At 53.9% G+C, this 25,608-nt stretch overlaps 1 protein-coding gene across 1 annotated transcript in view; it reads left to right on the forward strand.

Moving 5' to 3' along the window:
- The first annotated feature begins 10,156 nt into the window (after nucleotides 1-10,156).
- The window catches only part of LOC119094356 (uncharacterized), a 54,441-nt gene continuing 38,989 nt past the window's right edge, over nucleotides 10,157-25,608 (forward strand). Inside the window, exons 1-2 of the mRNA XM_037217422.1 lie at nucleotides 10,157-10,271; nucleotides 15,020-15,109. Coding sequence (XP_037073317.1) covers nucleotides 10,157-10,271; nucleotides 15,020-15,109 — 205 coding nt within the window. The remainder of the gene's footprint in view (nucleotides 10,272-15,019; nucleotides 15,110-25,608) is intronic.

Genomic DNA, 25,608 nt, shown 5'->3' on the forward strand with positions numbered 1-25,608 from the left:
TTGGTGGTGCTCGTGGCGGAATGTAGGGCAGTGAAGGACTGGTGTACCTAGTTAAGCCGTCAGAACGGAAATATTTCTCACATTTTCACACATCAAATGCTGCTTTCTGTTCTGGCACACCCTGCTAACGCTGCGTAGCATCCTAATAACCAGCGCTGCGATGGTAGCCAGGGTGCTGTCGTGCCAGGAATGCTCGTCCGATGAGATGAGCCTACCGGACTACATCACAATGCTGTCCGAGCTCATCTACGGTCATGCACGGTATATAAGAGACACGTTTTTGTATCTCTTCACAGCCGTCCGACGACAAGTCTGCCCATAGATGATGAGCCCAACGGGGAAAATCAGAAGATGAGCTCGCGCTCGGTTGATCTGGAAGTACCCGAGTTATTAAGGAAAAAAGTTAGAGCTGCTTGTGCGAAACTGTTGGTTTGGGTCCTCAGATGGAATAAACTGATAACAACTAGAAAACAATGAGAGAATGACCGGCGCGTTACAAAGCAACACACAGGCTGCGTTTTACATCGTGAATGTTACGATGCGGTCGGTATTTTTTCACAGCGTTCATCTCAATGCTTGCGCCGCCTTTTTACGTGTGCAGTAGATAATTGCCATGGCTTCCGTCTAATTAGCAGGCCAACTGGGACCGGACGGGCACCAATAGCACCAAGTGATCGTGGTCTACAGGAGCCGCCACAGCCGGCGCCTGGAGCACGTCGCGCTCGTGGCGTCAGGAGCGCGTATAGGCCAGCACATATCCGCCGGTGACAATGCCACGGCCGGCTCGATGAGGAGCAGAGGTTACGAGCTTAGTTGACTGATAGATCTTAGCAAGGTAATGATGAGGACGACAAAGTCAACTGAATGAGGAGCACTGCAAAAATGTCACCTGAAGCACCACAGGAAAATCCATAGATCCAAAAACCAAATAGAAAACCCAAAACCATAGCTTGCAAGCACACGGCAGGCTGCGATCAGGATGACGGGGTTGTTAGCGGCATAGCGAGGCAAATCTATGGAACCGGGGAAAAGTCGACTCAGGAAACAAAATGAAAGGAGCTCTCGCTGCGAACTTAGCTAGTGCTAGTTACAAAGTCCTGTGGGTAAGAAGTTCCCTTCTCACATGGTGAACTCGCTACAGGACTACAAACGTAGCACCTGAACAGTGGCCCAGGCCTCTCCATGTTGCCCTGCTATCCTGTTCCTCTGCAGACTTGAACAGCTGTTTTTGCCTGCCAGAGACTCAACCACAGGTGGAACTGGTGGGTCTTACGCTTCATCGAACAACATGCAAGCCATTAACAGAGCGAACTTCAGTGCTGATGCATTGCCCCTGTCTCTCGCTGGATCTGTTTGCTTCGAAAGAGTCCGAGTCGTGCGGCACAGCATACCGTGGAACGTGTTGGTAAGTGCTGCCATCTCTACCGGCTTGCACCAGCTTTCAGTGACGATACTAACCGAGACACGACGGCACCGGCCGAACTGACGGCAGGCAATCACCGCGGGTTCTCGAAAGTTTCTGGTAGCTGCCAAAAGGCGGCGCTACCAACGATCCACGACAGATGGTAAGTGAAAGAGCATCCACATAAAAATGAAAAGAGCGGCTTTAAATAGATTCGTCCATGGTTGCGTGCGGCAATAAAATCAGCGCCGCTTCCAAGGAAACAAAATCGCGACAGATGTTGCGACATGAATCCATGAGCGTGATCAACGAAATATTGGCGATGTCCAGGCCCCATGACATAAAGTCGCCGGGTTCCCGCATTCGTAGTAATATTAATGGTCCTTGAATTCGCGCCGACACGCGCCATTTCGACACCCCGCCGTCCAAATTCAGTGACCTGGAGAGAAAATCACAGTGAAACGAGTGATACGTCCACTGCAACGGTCAACGACGTTTTGTGGTGTATCTTACAGCTGATCCGTCAATTTAAGTCAACAAGTCGGATCCCGTTTTGCCATTTCTACGTGGATCATAAAATTTATCGAGGCAAAGTCAGTCAAATGACTGCATCCTTTGCGTTAAAGGGCGATTTGAGTGGCTGTTTGCAATTGAATAGCGGATCTTCTGATATTCTGAGATAGCATAGTGCTGGTGCAATGTAAGGCATTGCAAGTATTTAAAGCAAATCAAAATGGCCTCCCCACGATAATTATAGGTATATGTGATATTCGTTAAGTAAGCTGCTTTTTTGATGAAATTTTGGTCACGGACCCCGTCCACAGAGACAATAAATGAAACGTTTATTTGTGAATCTAATAATGATTCAATGTTTGAATTTTCAACTCTGTGAGCAGGGTGCGTGACCGAGAATTCATCAAAGATGCATTTACCTAACGAGCATCACGTACATCATTATTGTAAGGAGGTCACCTTAATTCGCTTTTGATCTTTTGGTATCACAAATTTGCTTTTAACTAGTGAGGTCGTTGACCTATGGCAGGCGAAAGTTAACCGCAGCTGTTAGCAAAGGTCATCTATAGGAAATCGTTCAATCTGATATAACGACGGAGTGTTAGACGAAGCCATGCACGTCCAAGTCCCAGGCAGCACAGCAATAAAATTCATGATAACAACCAAGTTTTTTAATCCAGGGTCAGGTATGACGGTCAGACCGAGACCAGAACTAATCTGTCTTGTTACTCGAGAGCTTGCTGTATGAGGTAGATTCTGGTACCCAATCGAATTTATTATTGAGAGGGGCCGCAACAGACACGTTCTATAACATTATTTAAGGTCAGAGTAGGTGGGGCATTTTATGAAAAGTCGACTGGTCGTAGGGTCGGTTTACACCCTGATTTCTCGGATTTGGATAAAATGAACCACATTGGCTGTCAGTGGCGCGGAAGGCGCCTGTGACATTTTGAAGTCTCTCAGCTCAGCAGTTTTGGAATTATAGCCCCCCGAATTTTCATATTGTGGGGTCGAAGGGCTACATGCGGCGGCGATTTTTCAGTACTATAAAAGAAAGACGCATAGGCCTTTGCGGCAAAATGATTCAAAATATTTCCAGATTACGTGATGCAGTGCTTGAAATCGTCCATGGACACGAAGCATTGATGGTGGCGTTAAAAATGTTTTTAATCCATGGAGAACCATTTTTACACGATATTTTAAAGCTTTTCTCATTTGAGTGTGAGATCGCGTAGTTTTAACCACATATTCTGAACATAAAGAGGCGGTTAAGAGTGGAGAAAATCGACTAAAGCAAAGCTGAACGGGGTGAAGGGCTATTCAACCTTCCACGGCAATCTGTCGGTATGGGTGCCATCCACAGAGCAGGCACGGATGCACGCCAACCGCTGGGAAAGGGTCGCCACGCGTCGAACAAACCCCGGATGGAACTGTCACCCCACCGAAAGCTCCAGGCCGACATGTCGGAGGTCAGGTTCCGCCCTACGGAAGGTTTTCAGTGCGTGGGCCGGAGACGCTCCTCTTCTCGCCGCTTCTCTTCGTCCGCCAGCTCTGCCTCCCATGGTTTCGTTGAGGGAAGGTAACCATTAGCTTCGCGTTCTGGGGATAACAGCACACACAAACCGCGTGAGTGCCGCTGCTACCCATCAGTGCGCAGTGTTTCAGGCAAGGACTAACGCACTTAGAAAATCCGACTCGTATGTCGCTCTCGTTTTCCTTATACGGTTGGCAAGTCTTATGCAGAATGCTGATAATTTTTGTTTTGCCTTTTCACAGCATCGCCGTTTACATCTCTCAAAGGCACATAGCCTGTCTTTCCGGGATATAACCCGCTAACTGCTTCTAATTCGTAAAACGAGACGATCTCTTGGATTTCCTCCTTGGATACTTTCTCCTCTTCGAGTAGGGAAACATCTCTAGGAAAACATCTCAAGGCAAAAATTCCGCGCCCTTCTTTGAGATTAAGGCTGCCACGTACGATGTGCTGCATCGTCCGAAAAACCCGGCGGCTCTATATCGTGAATTGAGACAACGCAAGGATCTGAAGGTGGCGTTGAGGGTTGTCAGTCCTTTGAAATTCGTCTCCCGGCTCATTCATCACGCGCTCATACCTGAAACACCAGAAAAAAATACTGCTTAAAACGTAGTGATGTGACCTAAAGAGCAGGAGCGACATATCTCTTTGTCATATCAAGTTATGTGATTCTATAACTTGAGCTAGTCTCCACTTTTTCAAGCTATAAGAGACTGCGTTTATTTGGGCTAAGTACTCCACTTTATATCTGTACGCCTTTGTTGCTCATCAGTGCGATGCCCCAATACACGCGAGAAATTTACCTGTCCAAATCGTTTCTTTTCCCAGTCTTTTCCTGTTCGCAGAGGTGGTATCACAAGTCGGAATATCCGCACCGAAAGACTGTTTCAGCGCATGTTTTAGTGACCTTGTAACCTCTTTCACATTCTCTGCACCCTTGATCTTCCTCTTTGATGCGGCTAAGCCTTCTGCAGCAAAGCAAAGCCTGTGCAAAAATCTTTCAAAAATTGAAGACGAACAACTAAGGGATTCACTACGCAAAATGAAAACAATATAAGATATATTAAATATCCTGCAAGATATCATCCTGATGCACTGGCGTTTGTTCAAGACCCTCCCAGATTATTTGGACATGTTCCCTGGCTATACCCGAGTCGTGGTAGTTGGAGCTCGTTGAACTTTGTCGCTGGGAGTGGCAGCTGGATAACTTGCATTCCGGTTCCGCAAGAAGTTCCGTGTTATCGTCCCCAGGAAAGCTTACAGTGCGTTGAGTAAGTTTGCTGCGACAGTTGCAACATAAAAGTGTTGAGACGTTTTCCGCAGTTCATAGATACAATTGACAAGTTCCATGGAAGTGGTACTTAATACTCGCCGTGGTCTCGTTTTGGGCTTCCCAAAGTGGATCGGCACAACTGGGGTTGCTCGAGCGTTTCATTATCGTGAGACACGCTACCTCACACGCATGCGCTCCAGCCGCACAACACGCACTAACCCAAGGTCTTTTCAGCGGGCCTTTGTCTGACTTCTGAGTCGCCCTACATGGACAAGTCACGACACCCCCGCCCCAGTACGCGCTCACCTCCCCATCCCCTCCTGCTCCAATGACTCCGGCCCCGACCGTCCACATGAGGAAGGAGGGGGTGGGGTGGGGTGGTGGGTGGGGTAGACGACCACTATAGTGCGTCACGCACCCAGTCTACGGGTGTTACGCATGATTCACCGGTGCATGGACTATGTCTTTCGAAGTGGGAAACCACCTTTATATTTTGTTAATCTGGTGACCAAACTATGCTCTTTCACATGTAAGTGAGACAAGATCCATGTCACGTGGGAAAATTGTTTTTCGTGTGTTTGAAAAGTTCTTAATGTCCAGATCATTGTTTTTTTCAAAGACGTCTTCAAGAATGGCATGACAATTTTTTATATAAAAAATCTGATCATGTTATAGTATCGGTTGGCCAAATTACTTTTCAAGCAAGTAAAAAAACACCACGGAAGGAAGCCTTGCGACCACGTTACTCGAAACTCCCTAAGGCCATAACTCCGAAACGATGCAACTAAGAGATTCAGAAAGCTCACAGGCGACTTCAGCAGTGATGTCAACTCGTGCGATCAAATTTAATCGGAAGTCGAGGCATGAGTTGGTTGTAGAGCGCTGTCGACTTGTGGAATGCCCCAGTTAACTGATCTAAAACGACCGAGGTAAACAATTTGTTTCCAGAAACATGCCATCCGGCGTAATGCCTGGCGCTTAATTCAATGCCAGAATAGACATACCATTGGGTTATTGGTTACCTCGACCTTCTATAGGTCAAAAAAGGTCACTGACCCTGAGCTGAAATCGGTGATCTTTTGCTTAGAACAGGTATCTAGGTGCAAGGTGGTTGCATGAGAAGGTCTGTGGGCACTTTGGACCCCAATCTGGATTTTGACCTACTTTGACCTTATTTGACCCGCCGGTCATGACCTAAAGCATACAATTTTGGCATAGGTGATTTCACATACTGTTGTATGCAAATTTGTCGTTTCTAGCTCTCTTAGTTTTTGAGATCTCAGGGGTTCGATTGACCTCCCACCCTATCGAATGGTATTTGATGGGCCGCCCGGGCGAGCGTTAAATTCCTGGCATGTAAAATATCAATGGAAGGTCTCCCAGAAGCTCCCATACCTCTGCATGGCCAAAAGGTAAAAAATGCTCCCTCCTTCAGGCGTTTCTGACTTCGTGCGCACCAGAGCTTTTTGCCTCCAGTGATTTCAAACGTGTTAAGTGGCTACAACATACAAGCCATCAATGGTCATGACTTTCTGTCAGGATATTCGAGGTTAGGGAAAATCTGCTCAAATGATCCAAATAAGCGCAAGTTTTGTATGAAATACATGATATGCTGAACCAGACGGGCTTGAGTTCATTCTGGTGTGTCATTCCAAGCTGCAGCAGGTCAAGTCTTAAAGAAATATTTCGGATCATGTTGGGAGACTTTCGCAGCGGTGTCGTCGTCCATGCATGCTTTAAGTTTTCGCGTGTGTGGTAAACATATGTCAAATTAAGCTCCCCATAAATTGCATCTTGATACGTTTAACGACCTGGGAGGCCTCAGAAGAACCATGAAGGCCAGCTTCAGCCACGCTTGACCCCACAAAGATTAAAACTAATGTTTGGCAGCCTTTAACGTGGACCGCATGGTGCAGCCTTAAAGGACCTGCCATTAGCGGGCTCTTCATGCCAAGGCTCTGTAAGTTACGTTCAGCTTTTCAGTGACTTCCGTCTCAAGCAATTAACCTTATTCCGGGCGGGCTCCCCGCTAAAGTACGGGTGCATTGCAAGCGTTGGTCTTACCTCGTCCATCAGTAATATTAATGACAGCTCTCAGCAAGCAAGACATTAGGTCTTGAGCACCTTAATTGAGAAATTTTGATGAGACACGATATCCGGGCAGAACTCTGTCAGCTCATCAATGCCCGCTCAGGCCGTACACCGCTATTGCGGTCGTCTAACGCACTTGGTTAAACATGCTTCGATTCAGATATGCATTGAATTCATGCATATGTGAATCGAATGAAACAAGCAATGTAATGTGAATGCACTGAATACGTACATATTTAACGCATGCATGTTATAAGTCAACACGTTAAGGGAACAGACTCTCATCTTCTTCCGAGTCCTGCGTTACTGACGCTGAGGCAAAACATCCACCACTTAATCGTGGTTGCCCAATCAGAAATCTCTTGGACTGCCCTGAGACCACCAGCCGCCATCTTGGCTCCGTCTTGACCTGTGCAATGCCTGGTGGCCAATTTGTAGAGTGGCGCATTCCGCGTAATGTGAATCAAGTCAGGTACTAGCCGGTTTTGAGCAATCAGTTCCATCAGTTACGGAATGCACTGCCTTGCGTAGCACGCCTAACTGATGGCTTTGGATACGGCGAAGTCTATGAGGCAGTCCTACGTGATATGAGGCGTTGTAAAAGGTGGCTAAGTAGTGATCATGCATCTTGGTTGTTTGACGCTTCCACAAGCGAGACGTCTCAATCAAAATCAGAGTCAAATTACCAAAATTCAAAAGCGGGTGTAAAATGATTGATTGATTGAGAACTATTGCAGAAATAATTGGATACTGCCCAGGTTCATGAGCTCATGTCGCCTGGCAAAAACATACATATATGTACGTCTATGCACATATCTTACGTAAATTATACGCACATGATGGCACTAAGCGCGGGAGGCCTACGTGTCAGTCAGTTTGTCTTAAAGGGAGTGTTCCACATTTATAAGGGTTTTGAACTGAAAGGGTCCACCTTGAAGGACTTTAGATGCTGTTCACAATTGTGCCTTTATGAACACCTAAACCCCTGTAGTTTCTGAGCTACACGCCCTCAAAAATGAAGAAAGGTATATCAGGTAGAGCATTTCAAAGTCACCTTGGTAATTATGACGTTATAATAACGCCATTCCTGACATTTCTGCCAATCCCGCCATTCTGCAAGCCGTGCAGCGATCAAGGCCGAGCAAAACATAATCATCGAAGGCGTTCATGTCTGGCGTTCATGAGCGCGATTTCCAGATATAATTGGCTCTTAATCAGTGTTGGGCGAGTTACGATGACGTAATCAAACCCTCACGCATTGAGGAGCATATTTAGCCAACAAAGGATTGTGCTGTCTAGAGCAATCTTTTATACTTAAAAGTATAACAATAGTTACAAGTGAGCTTGTTTCATCACGGCTGACGCTTGCTTAAATATCTTCAAATGTGAAACACTCATTTTAAGCCGCATGAAATAGATATTCGTGGCTGTATTTCTTCATGTTTTCGCCACTGAAATGCTTCCGTTGCAATACAAGAAAAAAAACAGCCTGTCTGAACTTCAAAGAGCTTGTTGAAAACTGCAAGGGAAAGGATTATTATACGTTTATTTCGGTTCCCTACCCGTCTTTGAGGCTAAACTGCTGATTGTCGTGCTCCGTGTTCCAAGCGTTGATTTTAACCAGCCAAAAACCCTCAACATGCGATCATTGACACTGGTCTGGGTAACGTACATCATATGCACACAATTGTCTCGTCAAACTGAGCATTGCGTACGTCCATACTTCCACTGTACACACAAAATCCTTCAAATATCTGCACACCCTTAGTGGCCGATATTCGTCTGTACGTAGTACATCTTGCAGACGTTATCTAGGTCGAGTTTTGGGAAAACGTGCGAGTTCTTTTAAGCCCACGCAAAAACTCTGCAGTCGTTTACGAACTTTGCACCACCTTAGCCTTATAAAAATAATAATTGGCTTGCAACTGTTCAGTCGTAGTCTCCTCCATGTTTTGCGGTTAAGTCTAGGTGTGTCCAAATTTGTTATTGTTTCATTGAAAGGTGATAAGACCTCCAAACAATCGCCGTATTCCTCTGTCATTAACATCCCTCACTTATCCCTAACACTTCCAACAGGTCAAGACTATCTCAGTGATGGGCCCCCTGGCCTGTGACTGGGCTGGGTGTGGCGAACATATTCAAGGTCACTCGCTCCCATGCAGCAGTCAGGTGTAGCCATCTTATAAAGCAGCTGCGGGTGGGCTCCCTTCTCCACCCACCGCCGCCTTCGGACCCGCATGATCAAGTTAAAAGACGAGCTAAGGGCAGAGTTAGACAAATGTGCAGCCAGTCGCCATGCAGAAGGCTGGAATACGACTCCAGACACCTGTGGTGCCAGCCATTAGTCAAGAATTCGCGATGGCGATCTATCTGAGTTACGGAGAGCCGCATGCGCTATCCGCGCCAGAGAAAGGCAACGCCTTGTGGGAACCGAATCACTGCGCTGATCGAAGGGGGTTATAGAACTGATCCGCGCGAGGCGATGTCGAGACGCAATCTTTCACTTTCACCCCCATGATGCCACTCCATCACACTTATGGCTGGGAAGAAGAGACCTGCCGTCTCCCTGGTTGCTACACTGCGGCTGGGCGGCTGCTGGGTGTGAGCCCCGTTGCATTCGCCACGGGCTGCTTCCAGCGTTGGTCCGCCTCAGCGCACGGGCTGCTGGTGTCAAGTGTGTTCGAACGCGCCAGACGTTCCAAGGCGATACGAAAAAATCCAGAACCGTGCGTGGAAAGTGCTGACGCTTTGCGCCGCGTATTGTCATGCCGCGTAGAAGCCATTGATTCGCAGTGGCCGTGCTGTGCCCTCAACAGAGCAGCGAGCTCCCCTTATGTAACCAGAGCGTCCGATCCGATCCGGTTTCCCACCTGACAGCCTTTGTTCGCCAGCCCGTGCCGGGCGTGGACAACGCGAGCCTCCACAAGCCCGGGGGCTGTGTCGCAATCGTGGGACCGAAGAGCCGCCCGTCCACCGGCTGGAGCTGCCGTCGGCGCCTGCCGTGCCCCGGGGCGTTCGTGGCACCGTGGCCAGCGTCGTCTCCCCGCCGTACGGTTCGCCGCCGCCGCCGCGGTGCGGATTCACACCTGACAGTCGTGCCGCGGGGGAATCAGCGGCGTCGCGCGCTCGGCTCGCGGCGGACAGCCTGGTGGAACCGGCCGAAGCGACCTTCGCCGCGAGCCCGACATCCACCAGTTTTGGTAGAGCGCGCGATACGCACGCCGAGCGCCGCCAGGTGCGCCGGCCGAGCCAAAACGCGACGACCGCGGCAGTGGCGCGCGGCCGGCAGGGGCGGTGGCGTGGTGTCAGTGGCTGGCCAACCGCACGCGCGCAGCATGTGGAGATGGGTCGCAACGTTGTGCTGTCGGCCGGCTCTACGCTGCTCGGAGTGGTAGCGTTCGCGGTCGGCGTCGTCGCGGTGGCCACCCCGTACTGGGCGACATTCGAGGACTTTATAGGTGAGTGGCGGCGCGCGCGCAGTTGCGCAACTGAGGCCGCGGCGGCGCGCAGGTCGGGCCGAGGCTGGTGGGGGCCCTCGCAAGTGGGACAGATCGATGGACGGAGCAGCGCTACACAAACCTCCCAAACAGTTGCACATTTGTTCTCGTAACCTTTATTTTCGCGCACGAACAGCGCCGGCATCAAAACAAACGCCGACACTGGAGCCTTCATTTGCAAACTTTTGAATAGCTCATCACCACCGCACCGTGGCGGGCCTTGACGCGTGTAGTTGCGTCTGGACTCTCCAGCAGGACCGCGCAACAGGCTCGTTCGCACGCGGCGCGCAGGTCGGAGGCCAAATGTGGGCCACAGCCTTCAGCGGCCGGCATCGGAGGACCAATGCCCGCGCACGTACAAGGTCGCCCCGGCTCGGCTCTGGTGGCGCGGTCGCGTGCCGCGGCGCGCACACAGAACACCGGCGGCGGCACAGAGCGCGCCGTCAGGACCCGTGACACGACCGGACGGTGGCGGCGGCCGGCCAGCCTGACTCACCTGATTAGCCCGGCGATAGTCCCGACAGCAGCGTGACGGCGGCGCTGTGTGGTTGGGAGGGGGAGGGGTCGCTGGCCCCGCCCCCGCCTCGCTCGGGTCACGCGCCGGTCCGTTTTGCGAATTCAAGCGCGGGGAGTGAGCTCAGAAGCGGCCGGCCTGTGGCCGTGACCCGGGCGGGACCGACGCCGCTGTGGGAGCGGCCGACCGGTGACGGCCGCGCCGCCCGGCCACGCTCCAGACACCGGGTGGTGTGTCGTCAGCCGTCGCGTCCTCAGCCGCTCCTGGGACGGCGCCTCGGCCGCCGGCGCGGCCACCGAGCCGCACCACCAGCCTGCCGCGGGCGCGCTGCGGCCGCGGACAGACAAAAGGGAACTCTCGACCGCAGGCGCACATGGCTTTAACACACACACCGCCCGTTCCGGCGGCAGGCCGCTGCAGCGGGGGTCGCGCTGGGCGGGCTGTTCTCCGGGGTCGACCCCTGGCGCTTGTCCCCTCCCCCTACTGACCTGCGCAGTGACCCGGCGCGCTGGTCACAGGCGCCGGCCACGTAACCTCGCAGGGCCCGTTTATCGCGCCAAGATTTTCCGGTGACGCAGAGTGGTGGAGCCGTTTCCGGCAAGATGGCGCGATTGCAGCCGGTATGTTGCAAGGTCAGCCTCGTTTAAACGCCAGCGCCGCGACTCGCGGTGAAGCGAGAGGCTGCACTCCCCTGGCTGGGAAAACGCCGGCCGAGGCAAAGCCGGACTTTCTCCACGGCGACACACGGTCGTACGCGGGCGGGATGCCGCTACTGAGGCGCAGCGGACGATACAGGGGACGGACGATAACGGACGATACAGAGAAGAGCTGAGAGGAAAGATACAGATGGGGCCCACGCCGCAGAGACGTGGAAGCCGCCACCGTGAGCGGTAGACGGACGAAGGCGTCTGAAAGCCGTGCAAAGATCCTTTCCGCTCCTCTGACAGGAGAAAACGTCGTAAATCTCAGCGGGCTGCATCAAAGACAATTCTGACCCGAATCGTGAGCCCCCGTGTGATCCAATGACTCACTTGGAAATGATTCAGCTAATTAGTACGCTCACTCAGCACGGTCGGTAAAACGACTGCGCGTTTTGCAGGCGACATTCCGTCCGTTTTCATTATCCGCCCTTTCCATTTAGCCTTTCCCGAGAGACCGCCTGCACCGCCGACATTTTCTTTATCACCTCAGTCCGCTGCGCCTTCGTCGAAAGCCTCCGGGACGACGCTTCCGCGGCGCGGCGTGCTCGCCAGCCGGCGAAACCGGCGCAGAAAGCGAGCACGAACGCCGCGCCATCATCACTTTCCCGCCATTAGGGCTCGGGCTTGGCCGGCGGGCTGGGAACGTGGCGGCGCGCGGCCGCCGCCCCTCGCGCGGCGTCCCGGACGGGCTGGGCCGGGCGCCCGGGCGGCTCAGGCCGGCCTGCCGCACGCTGCCCCCGGCTGGGCAGACCGGCGCAGCGGTCGGACCGCACCGGCAGCCATCGCCGCAGCTGTGGAACGCTGAGCTGATCGGATCATGGGACTGTGACTTTGGGGTCGTCAGTCATGTCTGGTGGTAGCGCGACTGCAGCTATGTGTTGTGGAATCCGGCCGCTCACTGTTGCGTGCGTGGCGGGACGAAGCAGTTGAAGCACTCGCGGCTCCAGAAAATAGCTGCAGTAATCCAAAGGTTGTCTCCGCCAGGGCACAGTGGACTTTTATGGGCAAATCGACTCATTTCGTCCTGTGCTGTAGCCCCGTCTGGTAACGTAGCCTTCTCGTTTTGCCGTCACGCTACTGCCGGACATGGTCTGACTGACAGCGCTGCCGTTAACATCAATCCATCTATTCGTTTTCATTCCGTGGCGCCTCATCGTTCACAAAGAGATCCAGGTCTGTATGTCCGTCTTCTAAAGAAAAGGCACCAAGCGGCCGTTCCTCTCCACTGGCTCCGTGCGAGCCCGTTACATTTTCAGTCGTCACACCCATCCTGAGTTCCCCCACTCGCAGCCGCATCCGTTACGGGATCCAATACTTCCCGTCCCACCCGTAACGGTCTCCTCACTTGACACCTCAACTTTCACAGGGGTCGCGACTGCCGGCTGCACTACACATCACAGGGAAGGTCCGCTTAGGTCCATTTCATCCGCTCTTGCGGTGTTTGTTTTCATTTACTGCATACTATATTTCATACTTTCATAGTCACCTCCCCGTTTACCGAACTCGTTGCCTTGTGCCTCCTGTTGTCACGCGTTCCTGTTCATCAGGGGGTCCGCATCCGTCAAGGGATCCCTCTTCCCGCATGATGCGTTCGGTGCAACCCTGTTCCCATCTGCCGGGTCACGTGGTGTTCACGGTCAGACCCGCCCGAGATCTCGCTCGCCGCGCATATACCCGTGACTGGCGAGCGTACAGCACCTCCCGGGTCCTACAGCCCGACACCATGCGCGATCCAATCTGTGGCCTCCCGAGCGGCATGCTCAGCCTTCGGCCGCCCTTCGGGACTCCCCGCGCGGTCCCGGCGGCCGTCCCTGGCCGAGCGCGAGCGGCGGGCCCGCACGCCCATCCCGGGGTCGACGAACCGTCGGCTCGAAGGCCGCCTCCGTCCGGCGGCCGGCGACCGTGAAAGTAGCTGTCGTGGGCCTCGCGGGGGCGCCCTCCGCTACTCCGGAGGCCTCGGCACCTGAGGGCGCACGACCCGTCAGGCTGCTAGCGGGGGCGCCCTCCGCTCCTCCGGAGGCCTCGGCACCTGGCAGGGGGCGCCCTCCGCTCCTCCGGAGGCCTCTGGACCTGAGGGTGCACGACCCATCAGGCTGGCGGTCTGGGACGCCGCAGCGGTCGCCCTCGGTGGGAGACACGGCCGGCCTGTGACGGCTGCCGTGGCTGAACTGTGGCAGCTGTCGTGGCCCGCCTGTGGCGGTGTGCTGTGACCTGCGCGACCCGTGACGGTCGTCACCAGTGGGCTGTCGGTGGCCGGTGTCGGTATGGTGGAGTCAACTTCCGAAGCAGCCAGGCACGGTTGCAGGGGCAGGGACGTACCCGTGTAAAGCAAGCCCTCGGGGCACGTGTCCTCTTCCTAATCAAAATTTATAACACGTGTAAATATGTACGTGAAAAAGAAGATGTTGGCAGTTAAACATTCGTGACACAGACGTAGAGACAGATAAAAACATGAGGTGTCTCACGCCACAGGAGAAACTTCGCTAGCCTGCGGTGCTTCACACTGTGTTTTCGGTGAATATTTTTGAGCAGTTCTCCCTCACACTGCGAAATGCTGCACGCGCCGCAGCCTGCGGGCAGCTGTGAAGGCGGCCCTGCCAGACATTCACGATCCTTACGCATGGCGGCTCGACAGCTGGTCTTCGACAGCCGGCACGTACGCACTATGGTATCGTTAGTTTAAATGATTTTCCGTTGTGCTCGCCTTTAGAACTACGATAACCTTCAAAGCCGCGCACCACGCTGCTGCTGATAATCGTGTCACGCAGAATACCATGACGCAATATTCTCAAGAGAGTCCAAATACGGAAACCACTTGGGTGGATCGCAATGCACTTAGGTTTGATACTATCGTTATTATTATTATTAAGGTTATTGCTTGACGTCGTACTGGGTAGCACTAGGATGGTTTTCACGAAATAAAACACATAGATAAAAGAACGAAATCAAAACTAAATCACAAAATCATTCTTTACAAAACACCGTTAATTCAATGCATTTCAAAAGGTCGTTGTTTCCGCACCTTTGCTAACTACATATGTGTTCCCTTCTCAACGTTTAATCAATAACTGGAGGTGCTACGCAGTGACAAATGGTTGACTCGGTGGGACACGGAACACACGGTCCTTGACGCTGCGTCCCAGTTGGTATGCCAGCTGATATGACTATCAACTGATATGCCTATCAGCAGTGCTCCAGACCAGACGGTTGACATGTCCGTGGCGTTCGGCACATCAGGGAATGAAGTGGCTTCGCGCTCGTCTGCAGAATCCATTTGCGGAGCTTTATTGCACTCCTCGAAGGCGTCGCAATTTATATGGCCGCGATTTGGTGATCGGAAATGGCAATTCCGACGCGAACGAGGTCGGATCTCATCGTGGGAGTCTCCGCAAACTGCTGGCTCTGCAAACCCCGCTGGTCGCCCGGTAGCTCCGATTGTTTGATGCCTCCCAGCCTGTGACTCTCCCTGCTCAGGTGGCCCTGACTCTGTTCAGGTGGCTCTGAGACTCTGCCCAAATATGGCAACGGGAGCCGTGTGATTCTGGTCGACGAGTGCCAGACGGGTCTGGGAAACTGCTGCGGACGCGAGTGGCTGGCAATGGTCGCTGTTTTCTTTCCACAAATATGTGCCGCTGTTCGCGTCATTATAACAACACACTGGCGACGGCGGCGGTGTAACATTATCGTACGTCTTGCTGCGAAAACACTCGCCTGTGCAAATGTTTACCCGGAGGTTTACTCTCGACACCATTACAGCAGCCGCGGGATGTTTGGCATCTTCCAGAGGCGTCACCGTACAAGGCATCGATATGCCTATTATGTGGGAGTCTCACGCGGGCGGTTCGTCGCCGAACACAATAAAATAGCCTTATTTAATGTATCCTAAAGCAATGCTGTAAATGGGCTTTCGGAATTGTTATAACCGGTAATGGCCTTCAGGCCCAGTTTTTGTTTGTCCAGGAGTTCTTGTGCTGAGTTATCGACATTCGGTATACCCGGTTAAAATGCCTATAGAACTAACGTTGCTTATGTTGCTAATACTCTAAGTTTCATGCTGCACGTACTCGCGATCGTAAACACAGCTTGAGGCGTCGAGTACTTACTAAAACACCGATGTTAGCTCTATAACGCCTTGTAACCCTCAACGCCTGGGGTATTCAAGACGGCAATTCAGCGCAAGAACTCTGAACTCATAGGAAACCGCCGGAGTCGAACTGAATCACCGCAGCCGGGAGCTCGTACCTCGGCGTCGCGCCCTGCCGTCTGCACGCGCAGTCAGCGGGAGCTGTTCCCAGCTTACTGGCGACGCTGGGCGATGGTACCGTTCGCGACGGCCGCGTCACGTCTCGCGGACGTGATGCCCGGCCGCGCGCCGCCCGTCACGCTCGTGACGCGTCATGACTGGCTGCGCTGCGCCGCTTGGGCCACCGCGGGTCAGCTAGCGCCGCGGTTCAGCTGCTGCCGTGGGTCAACTGCTGTCGTGGGTCAGCTGGCGCCGAGGGTCAGCTGCTGCCGTGGGTCAGCTGCTAACATGGGCCAACTGCTGCCGTGGGTCAGCTGGCATCGAGGGTCAACTGACGCCGTGGATCGACTGGCGCCGTGGGTCAGCTGCTGCTGTGGGTCAGCTGCTAACATGGGTCAATGCTGCCGTAGGTCAGCTGGCGCCGCGGGTCAACTAGCAGCCGCGGGTCAACGCGGGTCGTCGAGCCTTGGGTCTGTTGGCTAGTCCGGCTGGCAGCTGGCTCTGGATCTGGCTCTGGCTCTGGTCCTGGTCTGACCGGCTCTGGCTTACTCTGGCTCTGGCTCTAGTTCTCTAGCGAGCTGAAAGGCCTGGAATAGTTCAGCTAGTCCATTTTCTGTTCCAGTCTCGCTGGCTCCAGTTCTAGTATTGGTTGGCAGGTTTGCTGCTATTGACCATATCAAACTAGTTTGATATGGGCCATGACAGGAGCTTGGCAGGCTGGCAGGGGCATGACAGATGCGGCATGGGCTGGCAGGCTAGCACCGGCTTGACGAATGCGGCATACATCGGAGCACAGGGAGAACGAAAGGAAGTGAAAGGTAGACATCCGTGTGCCTGCCAGGACGCGTGTCAAACCTGCTGGGGCCCCGAGCGGCCCCGACACGACCCCGGTACGTGCCAGCACCGCGCGTCCGCAGCCATCTGCCGCGCCAGTGCCGATTTACCGCATACCTGCTGCTCGCGCCCGACTGTGGCTTCGTGTCCGATGGGCGCGGCGCGCGGGCATGCGCGGCCCGGGGGCATGCCCAGCTCGCCGGCCGGCGCCCCCCCCCCCCCCCCCAGCCCGCGCTCGGCCGGGCGGCGGTGTCGACCGCTCGCCCGCCGTCGGCCTATCTTATCACGCCACGTCACGGCTGGGAGGAGGGGGGGGAGGGGGTATCGGGGCCACGTTATCAATTGGTAAGCGGCGGTGCAGCGGCGGTAACATGTCATCAGCGGTGGATGGGAGGGAGAGACGGGTCAGCAGGTGTGTTCTTCCAGATCGTGTCGTGGGAGGAAAAGTCTCGTAGCCAGGTACTCCGCTCCGTATGATACGGACGGCATGTGTGTGTGATGTGACGGGCAGCTTAACGGTCTTCACACAATCAGAGTGAGGGACGAGGCGACAGTGGTCAGTCAGGGCACATGTCAAATAATGATTTATCTCCGATACGTCATATTATGATCGTTGCCTTCATTTTTCACCTGCTTTCGGCATGGAGTCTGTGCAGACTTATCGCGAAATTTGCGACGTTCCCGTCGAGCCCTCCTCCACCACCGGCCCGCGGCGATGCTGATAGATAGCCCTGCATGGGCGCCACAAGCAACAACACAGCGGCCACCGCTAACCGTGAAATGCAGGCGAATCAGTCATCCACGCTGGATCAGACAGACTCCATTGGATGCGTGTTCCTCGCCGCTGCATGCGTAATTAGCTGCTCGCTTGTTTGCGTCGCATTTGTAATTGAGCGCAACCTGGTGCCCGTGTCATCCCTCGGTCCCCAGCGTGAAGGCCCGCGAACGGAAGCTCATTTTCCCAGCGGCCGTCCGGGCCCTTTCAGCGCGGATCAATATGGTAATGTCATGCACGCGGGCGCCGGGGCCTGGCGCGCCCCGCCGCCGCGCCGATGCCGCCGGCGCCTAATTGACGCCGGCGGCTGGCTTCGCTGGCCGTTGCAGCGACAGTAATGTGGCGTCGCACACCGCCCGCAGACTGGCTCCAATCTACCCGCGGCCTGAGGTGCGGTGCCGGCGAACGGAGGCCTGGGGAGGGGGGCGTCATGCCATCGAAGGGCGACGAAACGTGTCACGGCGGCGGGAGGGGTTTGGGTGCACACCACCCTCACAAACTTCCGACCGAGGAGACGTACATTCGGAGCACAGTCGGTAGGAGGGTGTTAATGGCAGACGACTATTTCGAAGCGCGGATGTCGAGGCTGACGCCCTTCGAGCGGAAGAGAGAGGAGAGAGAGAGAGAGAGAGAGAGAGAAGAGAGAGAAGAGAAGATAGGAGAGAGAGAGAGAGAGTAGAGAGAGAGAGAGAGCGAGAGAGAAGAGAGAGAGAGAGAGAGAGAGAGAGAGAGAGAGAGAGAGAGAGAGAGAGAGAGAGGAGAGAGAGAGAAGAGAGAGAGAGGAGAGAGAGAGAGAGAGAGAGAGAGAGAGAGAGAAGAGGAGAGAGAGAGAGAGAGAGAGAGAGAGGGAGGAGAGAGAGAAGAGAGAGAGAGAGAGAGAGAGAGAGAGAGAAGAGAGAGAGAAGAGAGAGAGAGAGAGAGAGAGAGAGAGAGAAGAGAGAGAGAGAGCGAGAGAGAGAGAGAGAGAGAGAGAGAGAGAGAGAGAGAGAGAGAGAGAGAAGAGAGAGAGGAGAGAGAGAGAGAGAGAAGAGAGAGAGAGCAGAGAGAGAGAGAGAGAGAGAGAGAGAGAGAGAGAGAGAGAGAGAGAGAGCGAGAGATAGAGAGAGAGGAGAGGAGAAGAGAGAGAGAGAGAGAGAGAGAGAGAGAGAGAGAGAGAGAGAGAGAGAGAGAGAGAGAGAGAAGAGAGAGCGAGAGAGAGAGAGAGAGAGAAGAGAGGAGGGGGGGGGGGAGAGAGAGAGAGAGAGAGAGAGAGAGAGAGAGAGAGAGAGAGAGAGAGAGGAGATGGTTGAATGTCGAGCTCGGCGCACATCCAGAGGAGGAGCAACGAAGTTGGCGCGCACGAGCACGTGCACGATATTGAGAACGACACCTTTCCAGACCTAGTAAGGCTGTTCACTTGCCGAGCCCTCACACCAAAACTGCTCTCGACGTGCCCGCCACCTCGCATTTCCAGGCTGGCTGTTGACGCGATGTGGCCGACGCCTAGTGCCGGGCGAGCATTGTCTGCTAGCCGGCCTCGCTCCAGATCAATGCCGTCCGGCCGGAGGAGGAGCGGGCCGCGGCGGCCCACGTTAGGGAGCGAAGGGAAGCGTCAGGGAGCGGAGGGAGCGGAGGGAACGCCGGAACCATCGTGAAGCGCCAGAGAACTCCAGGGAGCGTCAGAGAGTGAAGGAAGCGCCAGGAAGCCACTGGTCCCGCCAGGCAGCGTCAAGAAGCGCCAGGGAGCGCCAGGGAGCGGCAGGGAGCGGCAGTAAGCCTCGGGGAGCGTCTACAGGTGGTGCCAACGGCCAGCGTCGCTGTGCGCATCGGCCGGGCGGGTTGGCGTCATCGGCGATGAACGTTAGCGGACATGATGTCTCCCGGTGGACGGCGATGGACATCTGTGGGGCCTCTGATGCTGCTTACACGGATGCAGTGGGCAGGAATGGTCTTAAGCGTATGTGGGCGTTAGTTTTTGCAACTACGAGCTTCATTTGCATATGCCCCAGTCGGAAAACAGCAAAGCTTTAGCATTAGTGGTTTTCGGCTGATTTGTCTTTCTGGGATCGCTGCTCAGACATCAGCATGCTCTCGGAGACATGGCTAGCAAGTGTCGTTGAACATCTGCCAGTATGCTAGAACAAAGTTTTGGCAGAAAAAGTACACCGATATATAACTAGAGCTTCAAAAAAGCGCACTCACAGCTCAAACATAGTCGTACGTTGAAAGAATGAATATTTGGGGTAAGACGGGCACTTTTGGGTGCATGCATCAAAACTGGGATACAAAACCTACACAGTGAACATGCGATAGTAGCTGCGCTGTGCATGACACAAAGGTTCACTGGTAGCACTAATACTTAAAATAAGCAAATCATGCTGCGTTGTCCCGACATCTCTGTAAGCGCCAAACAGCGAGCGCCCACATTTCAAATATTACCTTCACCGCTGGTGTGTATGCCAGTAGCCAGCCAAACAACATATATTTTGTTTGCTAGTGAGTGATCGCCTCAGGCAGTGCCCGACTACCTGCGAAAACGGCAGATACGATTCACGCGTAGACTAAACTGCATCCAGAACATGTCTTAAGGTGCGCGTGAATGTATACCAGAAAAGCACAAGAGAACATTCAACATTGCTAAACAATGAACACGCATCAGCCTAAATGCCAATCTACACCTAGTTGTAGGTGATGACAACTTGTTGACACACGTGTTAAACGAGACAGCGCTAAAACTGAAAACATCTACCCCTGGCGATTACCACAACCAATTTATTGTTTCCACTAAAAGATGGCGAAAAATGCCGGCTCTGACAGCATTCATACGGGCATAAGCAGCTGGAAACAGCGCATGACGGCGGGTGACAGGTGCATGTGCGTACGCACGCGGAGCTGAAAGCATACAGGCAGACAGAGGAGCCAACGTCATCCCGGCGAGCGTTGTATAGAAATACTACGTCGTACAGCAGGCGTCTGGCTTCAGAATAAGCATACGTCAAACGCCAGCGGTGTTGCCCCGCACTCCAGCGGTTGATCAGCCAAACTGGTGCCGGAACTTCGTCCGGCCTTTTCAAACGCGTGCCATTCAGCTGAACGGCACGAGTTTGAAAAGGCCCAGCCAATTCGCGGCAACGTGCTGGGGCGAGGCTTTGGCACTTCTGATGAGAATGAAAACATGTCCTGAGCCGGCGCTTCAACGTAGGCCGGCCGCTGATTGGGCTGTTTTGAAAGCAAATGTATTTCAATCCAATTAAGTTATTGCCCCCTCCCATGGCATGCATAGTAGAAACAACGTTGTCATAGTTAACTGGACAGATGTTTTGCTCTCGAATTAGTAAACACACAACACATTTTCTTGACAACTTGTTTTAAATGGCGTTGAACAAGAAGTCCAATGGAAGACTCCCGCGAAGCTCGCGCATTCAAACGAAACATGAACTGTGGGTAAGGCAGCATTACTGGCCTTATGCCTCGTGGAAAAATCAGAAGAATGGAGAGATGGATGTGATATTTCGGTTTCATTCCTTTGTGACTTGGAAATTTGGTTGCGTTGCGTGGAATTGAATCTTTGGATTCGATAACGGCATGTAACCGAAATGTCACATCTATCTCTCCATTCTCCTGATTGCGCTACGAGGAAAAAGGCTATTAATACTGTCTTATATATATATACACACACACACACACACACACACACACACACACGCACATATATATGTATATGTATTTATATATATATATATATATATATATATATATATATATATATGTATGCATATAAGACAGTATTAATAAGACAGTACTAATATATATCATGCACAATGTTCCTCACAAATGCGCGTAACAACTTACGAATCAGTGGTTTTTGTGGTTTTGAGGGGGAGTTTATAGAAAATACTGCACTTTGATTTTCACACGTATAGTCTAGGTGCGCGCACATGCATTTAAATTTCTAATAATAACGTGAAATTTTCCTTTTGAGAAGTCATGAGATCATTCCGAATGCAGGGAGACAAAGTTACATATGACGGCGCTAAAAATCAATACATACACACATTTAAAAGTAGTCATGTATTCATGAACGCGAACCGTTAGTTGCATGCCATTACAATTAGGCTTCTGTATTACCTCTGTCACAGTTGACTTATATCCTGCGATCCAAATCGTTTAAGGGTTTGCTCACTTGGAGCTTGGATCAGGATTCAATGATCGTCGGCACGTGCTTCAAATTTGCTGGAAGTCATCCCGAATTTAATAGAATGCCTTGCCTGCAACTAATCTGTTGAGCAAAACTAAAGAAGACTGCTAAAAGTTTGCCAATATCACAAGTGCCGGCAATTTGGCCCACATTCAGTAGCCGCTTGTTATGCCGCCGGCATCTAACGTTTAACCAGCGGGGCCTTCCCTAGGAAGCCATCACCGTCGAGTGGCGCTTAATCACGGGACCGACATTGGCCGTAATTGTCAGGTCAGCGGGGCAGCGAGGCCAGTTATGCAGGGATCGGTATGGCCATGTGGCGATCTGGCGATGTGGCGACGTGGCGATGTTGCGATCTGGAAATGTGGCGAGGTGGCGACGTGGCGATGTGGCGATGTGGCGATGTGGCGATGTGGCGATGTGGCGACGTGGCGACGTGGCGATGTGGCGGTGTGGCGACGTGGCGATGTGGCGATCTGGCAATGTGGCGATGTGGCGATGTGGCGATGTGGCGACGTGGCGATGTGGCGATGTGGCGATGTAGCGATGTAGCGATGTGGCGATGCGGCGATGCAGAGATGTGGCGATGTGGCGATGTGGCGAGCTGACCTCTGCCGTCACCGACTCGGCACCATCGCGCACCATCGCTGGGGCGGCCGTCCTCCTGCCCCAACGGCCGGCCCAAGGGTACAAACAGGACGATGGTACCACCCATCTCGATGGGAAACACCCAGCTTTGCATCTGCTTCGCCTGATGTCCGTGACGTGGACACGAAAATCGCGACTTGACCACCCCAGACGGGCTCCTCCCACGATTTGACGGTTGACTGGTCTCGCTCCGCTCCCAGATACTCTCGCGTCTCCATCATCCATCACGACAGCTTACACCTCCGCTCCCGGAGCGCTAGTCGTTCAGGCGTTCATGGCCTCCGCGGAAAAACGGCCCTGAACGCCTCAGCCATCAGGCCGTAAGTGCCGCCTCGGGCATGATATTCTCGTGCGCGCTAAATACCTCAGCCGCCTCCATTTGCTAAAGACGAGGTTAGACGAGGCGTCTGGCTTTCAGTTCATCTATTTTTTTTTAAGGGAACACGGCGCACGCTGCCACGCACCCTTTTGTGGAGCGCCAGCAGTTGCAGTGGCCATATCACCGCTCAGGGGCGATGGCGCAACCGGGGTTTGAACCCGCACCCCTACATAAGAGTCGAGGACCCTGACCACTAGACCATTACGCCTACTCCACCCGCAGTTCATTAATGAAGAGACCACAGCTGAAAGCATGAACTTTCGGGATGTCAGCATCGATGCATTAGTGATGATACCACGCACACAACTATACTTATACATAACATGAGACGCTGCTTCCCCTGATCCCCTAGTCTTTAAATGAATTGGTAACATGGGCAGGCCGGCTAGCCAAGAAGTTGTCTTGCTGACAGCCGTTGTGAAATCACCGCACCGAAACAGGTTTCCAGATGGGGCGTGGCCAGATTGCTGATCAGCAAACAAGCCGCCGCAGGTGCTGGCGGCCGTCGACACGTCACGTCCGCGAGCTCCCTCCGCTCCGTCTCGTAATCGTGCGCCCCGCAGACCACCCGGGCTGTCTCGGTGCGCCTCTCGAGCCGGACAGCGACATCCCGGACGGCCCCGGACGATCGCGAGCAGTTACCGAAGGGTCCCGAACAGGTCCCAGACGGCCTCGGATCGGCCCCGGACGACCCCGGACGGTCGCGAACAGCTACCGAAGGGTCCCGAACAGGTCCCAGACGGCCTCGGATCGGTTTCGGGCGGCCCCAAACGGCCCCGAACAGCCCGGACGACCTCACGGCCTGGGCGGCACAAACGCTCGGCGTGTTTTGCTGGGACACATGGACTGAACAGCATGGCGCATGCGGCACTTTCTCCGTCGCCTGACCCACTTCACGACCAGAAGCGCACGTGTAGATGCTTGATGTAGATGCTGGTTGTAGATGCTGGACCAAGCAGGGGCGGACTTGGCTCTGCTGTGCCGGGCTAGGCAGGAGCGGGCATGGCTCTGTTGTACCGGGCTGGGCAGGAGCGGGCATGGCTCTGTTGTACCGGGTTGGGCAGGAGCGGGCATGGCTCTGTTGCACCGGGCTGGGCAGGAGCGGGCATGGCTCTGTTGTACCGGGCTAGACAGGAGCGGACGTGGCTCTGTTGTGCCGGGCTGGGCAGGAGCGGACATGGCTCTGTTGTACCGGGCTGGGCAGGAGCGGGCATGGCTCTGTTATACCGGGCTAGGCAGGAGTGGACATGGCTCTGTTATACCGGGCTGGGCAGGAGAGGGCATGGCTCTATGTAGCACGCTTACACTGTCCTGCAGCCAAATCATTCAAGCGAAGGCATAGGCTGATCATGTGGCAGCTGCGAACACTTCATGTGAAAGAACTTGCTTCCGCTTGCTGAGGTTCAAACGGAGCCAGTCAGCCACGAAACCAGCACCTTGAAATGACTTCACTTGCACGCTGGCGCCATTACGTTGGCCAGGCACGTTTCATTCAATGCGCCACCAACCGTCCGCTGTGCGCTGAGTCGACGGTGGTCCGCGGCATGGCTTGGTCTGCAGCGGCCTCAGAATGTCTCGTTGGCAGCCCGCTTCGTTGAAAGCGCTCGCCTGGAAATCGGCGCGTTTGTTCAGCTGAATAGCCCTCCAGCGGCCGAGGCTGGGTCCTGGCCCTCAAGTGCCAACGCCCGGCGTCTGCCTCAGACGTGCCCCCCCCCCCCCCATGTCTTGGAGATCGGTCCTGGCCGGACCTGGTGAGGTCCACCCCTCCCACCGGGGACGGATCCGTATCAGCCCCAGCAAGGAACCAAACTTTTCGGGGTGTTGACCTTGCCTGGAGTTGGACGTCTTGTTGACCGCCTTGACGAGCGTTTTAATGCCCTGACGTGGTAGCCGCTAACTTTCGATCCGTTTTCCTCTCGGTCTCGAAGCCGCTTTTTGACTCATCGCAAGGAGTGAGGTCCACTGTTACAGTCCAGGGCATGCAGCACGCTGGATAGGATCACTTTCAAGGCCGACTCGTTCCGACCTCACACGGTCAGTCGCCGGCTGGCAGGCAGAAACATTGGCTAATGGCCATCGGCGCTAATCGCATCGCACCGCTAACGACATCGTAATGGCCGACGTCTATTGTATCGCAAACAGAGGGGCGGCTATCGTCGGGGCGTTATGCACGGCGCCGGCGAGTCTCGGAAGCCGTGCACTGTGCCTGGAGTCGGGTGTGTTTCACCGTCGTGCATTGGCATGCGGCGCCGCACGGCAGCGTGAGAGTCACTGCTCGCCGGCGCTATGTGACCTCGCCATCTGCCACGCGTTCAGCCCTGCCAACGCACGGCCTCGGTCGTGACGTCACGGACCGCTGAAATGCGGCGATGGTCGCAGCGGCGCGAGGAATCAGCGAGTCAGTAAGCTGCCGTCGGCTGAGCGGCTGTATCTCGGCGGGGGCTTTGGACGAAAACAGCGTCGGCTTCGCAGACACCGCGGGACGGGATTTCGAACCGTGTTCAATTACGTGCAAAGCAGGCGTCTGCTAGTCAGCAGAGGATTGGCAAGATTGCCGGCGCTCTTCTTGGTGACACCGCCGCGTTAGGGAACGGGCGGTCGATGGCACCACTCAACTTCAGTGTGCGCGTTGTCTGCAGGTGTACACCATGGCCTGGGCAGCATCGTGGCGCTGCTCACTTTGGACGGTGACGTTAATGCTCGGCGGGTTAGAAACAGTGTCCTTGGGTAGTCTCAAAAGTGGACGATGGTCGTGAAGTCGGGGAAATCATGAATTGGTTAGAAATTTTGGTCCAATTAACAAGCGCAAATCGATGGGGGAAAATTGAGGAGCTCAATTTCGATTGGTTCAATTGATGGATATGAGTACTGTCGCAAAGGTATCTATATTTGCTGCGCCTGACATGTTATGTTAAACTAAGCTGAAATGTTATAGATCGTGATGAATGATTGTCGTGATATATCCACTGTGATGGATCTGATTGAATTCGATCCGACCGCATTGACGGTTATCTAGTGGATCGACAG

Source organism: Pollicipes pollicipes, unplaced genomic scaffold (genome assembly GCF_011947565.3).
Source record: "Pollicipes pollicipes isolate AB1234 unplaced genomic scaffold, Ppol_2.1 Scaffold_4002;HRSCAF=4701_pilon_pilon_pilon, whole genome shotgun sequence".
Taxonomy (NCBI): domain Eukaryota; kingdom Metazoa; phylum Arthropoda; class Thecostraca; order Pollicipedomorpha; family Pollicipedidae; genus Pollicipes; species Pollicipes pollicipes.